Consider the following 5,856-nt stretch of genomic DNA (forward strand, 5'->3'; position numbering starts at 1 on the left):
TAATGAATTTTTTAGAAGAATAGGTCATATGGTCAATGGCGCCCGAATCACTTACCCACGTGCTTAAATTTAAAGCATTAGGATAACAAGATGTAGAAGAAATACTTGAAAAATCCAATGAACATGGTCTTTCTATATATGGTGCTCCAACTGTTCCCAAGAAATTCTTAAACTTTTCAATATCTTCATTGCTTATCCGAGAATTTGAGTTTTCTTCCCTGCTTGGATGACTATTAGCAGTATGTGCTTGTCCTCGTTCTTTTTTAGTGTTGCCAGAGAAATTTCTGTTCATGTTTGGAGATCTCCCATTTAGTTTCAACAAATTTTCTTGGCATGACCTAATTTTTTATGATAATTGTACCAGTGAGATTCCTTTGACCGTTTGAATTTTTTTTTTGAAAATTTTGTTGGCTTATTGATTTCTTCAAGAGACTGTAAAGTGACAAATTTCGTCACAAGAACTGACCCATTAGAGATTTGATCTTCAAGCATAACACTCCTCCCTTCTTCAGTGGAGAGGATGGAGATAGTCTCATTTAGAGATAGGAAGTCCTCTTTTCCCAAGATATGTGTCCTTACTGCATCAACTTCACATTAAGGCCAACAAGAAAATCATAAATGCATTCCTTTTCAACAAATCACTTAAGGATGATGTTCCACACTTCATTTTGATATATTGATAGTGATCCAATTCTTTCCATAAGCCTTGCAAGAGGTTTGAGTACTCAGTAATTGTACTGAGGTTTGAGTACTCAGTAATTGTACGAGTTCTTTGTACATGATCACTTTGCTTCCTAGATCGTTCTAATTCAATGAAATCTGAATAATTTTTTAGGATGGAAATTCGACATCCATTTTCTTTGTTTTCTCTTTTCTACATATAACTTGTGTGCTCGATATCCATACGATAGAACCCGTTCAGTTTCTAATTCACTGAAATCTTTTTTATAAAGTTTTTAATATCATGAAAATAGTGACAGCCACCTCGACATTTCTCCGTCACAGGCAGGGATTCACAAACTAATTGAAGCTCAACAAACCCAAGCGATATGGTTCAATTATCGTATAGCTTGATCGATCTTATCTTTTCGCATCTTCCCTAGATCTTAGACGTAGATTCTTCCTCACTAACTACCGTTTGTTTACTTAAACAGTACGTCGCTTCATCATGAAATGGATCTTTTTGTCTCGACCCCTACAGATCTTCCCTAGATTATTAAAATTTTAGATTTTTTTTTTATTGTGACAGTTTTTGCTTCACCATGGAATGGATCTTACGACTCGTAGTCTTCTGTCTAATTCATAATTCATTAAATCCTGACGGAGACGAGCCATCTCCGCTGCCACCGTAGATTTTAGTATTGTCTGATAATTGATTGATTCTCACAGCCGGATAATGGAAGCGTGACATGACAGGGAGAGAAAATGCAGATTCCTTCCCATGTGAAGTGGGTCCTCTTCGAATCAGCAATTTTCTTCGGTTCTCTGTCTCTCTGATTGTGACAGTACCGGCAACCCTCAATGTATGCCACATTATGCTATGATTAATAATTAAGCCGTATTCGTCATACTCTATTACTAAAGATAAATAAGTAACTGAGAAATTAAACTTTGGAAGTAAAGAGTACCATAATGAGGCCACTGTTTCCCCACCATGAAAAGCCTGACAGTAAAAGGGGATCTTAAAGTTCTACAGAAGGATCAGTTTAGTAAAGTTTATATATAGTTTTCTCTTAAACTCCAAACAACTTTCTTCCTCAGTCCCCAATTACTACTGAGTTCCTTGGCTTAAGAAATGATTGAGATATCCACAATGCTGACTGTGTGTCTGATTCCTTGGCAGTTGGAGGACAGCCATAAGCCATAGACTTAATCGTTATCACTTTTTACCGTGCCTTTTTTCCTTTTGCGCAGAGACAAGTTTAATGTGCTTTCCCCTTTAGATCAAAGGGAACCAGAACACAAATTGATGGAACTCGTCCGATCAATAAGAGAGAATCTCGTCTTCTTCGCCCCACTCACAGCAAATTTTGACCCACCACTCGATGTTTAAAGCTCGACGCCTAAGCAATTCAGAGCGTAGATTATTAATTAATACAAAAAAATTAAAACTGTGGAAAGGGATTGAGGAGGTCGTGGAATTTTTGTGAAAAAAAACTAAGTGGGTGGGTGGAGAAAGTGGGGGGCAGGGGAGAAAGCGAGAACAGAAGAGGGGAACAAAAAACACGGACGGAATGGAAATAAAGCGAAGGAGAAAGGCCGCGAAAGGAAGCAGCTAGCGTGCGGCGGAAGGGAAGGGTGCGGTCCTCGATGCGGCGAGCCGAGACGAGTGCGCCGCGTCATCTTCCACCATCCAAAATCCAACCCAAAATCCAATCTAATCCAATCCAATCCACTGGCCACCGTCTTCTTCCCGCTGCGTGTTTTTATACACGCCGCGTGTGTATTATTATATTCCACCGATCTATGAAAAGATTCTTGATTGGCGACGTCGCTTTTCATTCAAAAGTTAAAAATCTTTACTGGCTCTGTAAAGTGTAAAGGCACGCCCTGTTTACTGCAGCTGAAGGAAGAAGAGAGAGGGGGAGGAGTTTGATAATGTCGAATTCTGAGGACGTGATTGGGAATAGAATATTTGGTGTGTGGTTGGAGGAATACCAACCGGACTGAGTGGACACCAAACGCCATGAGGTCTAGGGTTTCAAGCCAATCAAAGTCAACTAAAAGCAATGGAAGATCTTACAGGATCATATTTGGTCGTCCACTCAACGGACGGAGGGTCCTTTGCTCAAACCCCCCGTAAGGGCAGTGATTCACATGTTTAGGACTTTAATGTCAACATCTTATAGTGAAAGGAAGTTTCATGGAAGCTAGGGAGTTTAAAATTAAGGAGGAGTAAAAGTTTGATTAAATCTAACAAATTAATTGAACTGTTTGAATTTAAAAATTCAGTTCGATTTTTTCTCTTCATAATTTCAGTTTTTGTTTAATTGGATTTTAACTAAATACTTATCCATATTTAAGTGGCATGATTACCCTAATAATTCAAAACAAATAAAAAGATAAATGTGTGTCCTTTAGCTCTTTGAAGAATCTTTCCTTCTCTCTCTCAGTCTCCCGTTCCTTTCACAATAATGCAACAATCGCACCACGTGTCCACTCTACCATCAATTAAATCAAATTTAATTTAAATTATCGCTAATCCAACTCCTAATACGAATTTATTAATTTGACAAGATTCTTTCACCGCGCAGCGAGCACGGGAAGAATCCAGAGCCGTCGCGTATTTAAGATTATTTTATTTTTCTGAAGAAGAAAAGATAGGTTTATTTATTTATTTACTCTTTATGAAAAGTTAACGACATTAATAAATTTGATTCCCTTGTGAAAGCGAAAAGCCTGCATGGATTCCTTCCACACCTACCACGTGTCGATATTTTGTAGAGATTCGCTGACTCGCTCGTTACGCGGCGCACATTCCTCGATCTCAGATACTTTCCGCGACCTACCTAAAATACTCCTATCATTTCGAGAATATAGCAACTTTGCCATTCTCCGTCCCGCTAAATCATATTTAGATCCAGTGAAAAAATAGCAATTTCTTATCTCCCACGTTATTTTAAAATTAGAATATTCTATAGGATACCCTAAACCCTATCTGAGAGATCTCCAAATCTTTAATCCTAACACGCCACGCTACCTCCCAAAATTAAACAAAGATTTATGAGTTTATAAATATATTTTTTTAAAAAAAAAACAAAACAAAAACGAGCATTGATGGTAAATACGACGAAGATTCCGGTCCGGTCCGGTCCAATTCGGTGAGTCGCCTCGCCGCGTGATGCGCTACGCGACGAGTCGTATTGGAATCTTTTTCCGGCTTTTTTTTTTTTTTTTTTTTGCCCTCCGTCGGTTTGTTCTGAACCGGTTCGCCCCGTTCACCCCCTTATCCATTGTTGCGTATAAAAATAGGCATCTCCTCTTTCTTCTTCTCTGTGGCTTCCGGCCTCGTTTGCGCTAGGGAAAGAGAGATCGACGAGGAAAGTAGGAGGAAGAGGGCGGTTGTAAGGATAGGATGGGATCGACGGCGGCGCAGATCGTCCTGGATCTGAAGGACTTCGCCAGGAGAACAGTCGGCGGGTTCCTCAAGGAAGCGGCGGAGACGGCGCTTGGTCCCGTAGATGGCCGAGTGGCGAAGCTGAAGGAATCCGTGAGGATGCTAGAGGAGGAGAAGAAAAAGATCGAGGCTTTCAAGCGCGAGCTCCCACTGTGCATGCTTCTCCTCACCGAAGGTACTTTTCCTTCCTTTTTCATTCCGTTCTCTTTCAAGGTTATTGATTTTTGCGGCGTTTTATTATTATTATTTTTTTTGTTTTGTAAAGATGTGATTTTTATGATGTTTTATGCGAATTATTTTGGACTGCAGTAATCGAGGGTTTGAAGATGGAGATGGATCGAAGGGCGTGCGAGAGATTGGTGCGCCCGTTTGAGGAATTTATTCCGATTAGAAGTAGGTGCCAGGAAGAGAGGAAAGATGAGGAAGCGGATTGCAAGGATAAGATGAACTGGATGAGTTCTGCTCAGCTGTGGAGTGATAATTCCAGCGAAGAAAAGAATGATGATGACAACAAAAGTTCGACCGAGGTTTGGAGAAGAAATTTTCAGCTCTTATGATCGTTTTAATTTTTTTTTTACCCCTCATTTCTCTTCTCTAAAACGGATCCTTTTCGTGTCGGCTACAGAAGAATGGAAGACCGGATCGACTGGGTGAGGAACAGCAGAGTTTGTTTTTGAACTCTACGAACCGAGGGGCTGCATTTTTGCCTTTTAAGGGCATAGCAGCTCCTATAATGAAGTCAAAAGGGAAGTTGAATCCAGTGCTTGTTTCTCCTGACCTCTCGCTAGTGCCAGCTGCGGCAAATAACTCGCCTTCCCCCTTTTATACTCCCGCCGAGGAACATTCAAGCGGCGGCTCAGGACGTAAGGCTGTTGGTAGATCTCCGGTGTCGGTTCCTGCTTCTGTGGGTGCACATCTAAGCCTACAAGTTCAGCCATCGGCAAGGAAGATGCGACGATGCTGGTCACAAGAACTGCATCGCCAGTTTGTCAATGCTCTCCAACAGCTTGGTGGTCCTCAAGGTGAGATCAAATTCTGACCTTTGTAGTTTTCCTCCAAAAAAATATACCCGAATAATTTGTTCATGTTTGTATGCATACTGAATTTTCACTATCTGCAATTGGCTTTGATATAGTCGCGACTCCAAAGCAGATAAGAGACTTGATGAAGGTTGATGGCCTCACCAACGATGAAGTGAAAAGCCATCTGCAGGTGCTCACTAAATTCTACATCTGTTGCCTTGTGCCTTCCTGATTTATTTTTAACTTTGTTTGATTATATTTAAACTGCACCGATAACACAATCTTCCTATCTGTGATTTCAGAAATATCGATTACACACACGAAAGATGCCTAAAGGTTCTACTGGTGACCAACCTGTTGCTGTTTTAGGAGGAAGTATGTGGATTTCCCAGGAGGAAGAAGAGTACACGTCTTCCCCTCGACAAAGTGTCTCCCAATCTGGCTCTCCTCAAGGGCCCCTTCAACTAGCCATTTCTACTCGAGCACTCTCTGGAGAAAGCTGTGAGGAAGAAGAGGATAAATCAGATAGTTATAACTGGAGATGATATCCAAGTGGTATAATGTCTAAAGAGGCTTGTAGCTTACTACGAAGAGACTTAACACATGTTACTTTCAAACATTCGGAGAGATATCAGATGTTTTGCGGATTATATTGTTGTAGAATTATGTTGAGAGGAATAATTTATTTTGAGTGCTGGAGTTTTTGAGCTCCTTAAA

General features: G+C 40.5%; 1 protein-coding gene across 2 annotated transcripts; it reads left to right on the forward strand.

Moving 5' to 3' along the window:
* Positions 1 to 3,959: 3,959 nt before the first annotated feature.
* On the forward strand, positions 3,960 to 5,856 carry LOC122032235 (transcription factor HHO6-like). 2 transcript variants are annotated; one of them, XM_042591508.1, is made up of 5 exons: positions 3,960 to 4,292; positions 4,427 to 4,644; positions 4,746 to 5,139; positions 5,253 to 5,329; positions 5,442 to 5,856. In XM_042591508.1, the coding sequence occupies exons 1-5, from the start codon at positions 4,076 to 4,078 to the stop codon at positions 5,682 to 5,684; spliced, it is 1,149 nt and encodes a 382-aa protein (XP_042447442.1). In that variant the 5' UTR covers positions 3,960 to 4,075; the 3' UTR covers positions 5,685 to 5,856. The 2 variants fall into 2 exon arrangements, with proteins under 2 accessions (XP_042447442.1, XP_042447441.1); XM_042591507.1 differs by having other exon boundaries at positions 3,961 to 4,292; positions 4,743 to 5,139.

The sequence above is a fragment of the Zingiber officinale genome, chromosome 11A (genome assembly GCF_018446385.1).
Source record: "Zingiber officinale cultivar Zhangliang chromosome 11A, Zo_v1.1, whole genome shotgun sequence".
In the NCBI taxonomy this organism is placed as follows: Eukaryota; Viridiplantae; Streptophyta; class Magnoliopsida; order Zingiberales; family Zingiberaceae; genus Zingiber; species Zingiber officinale.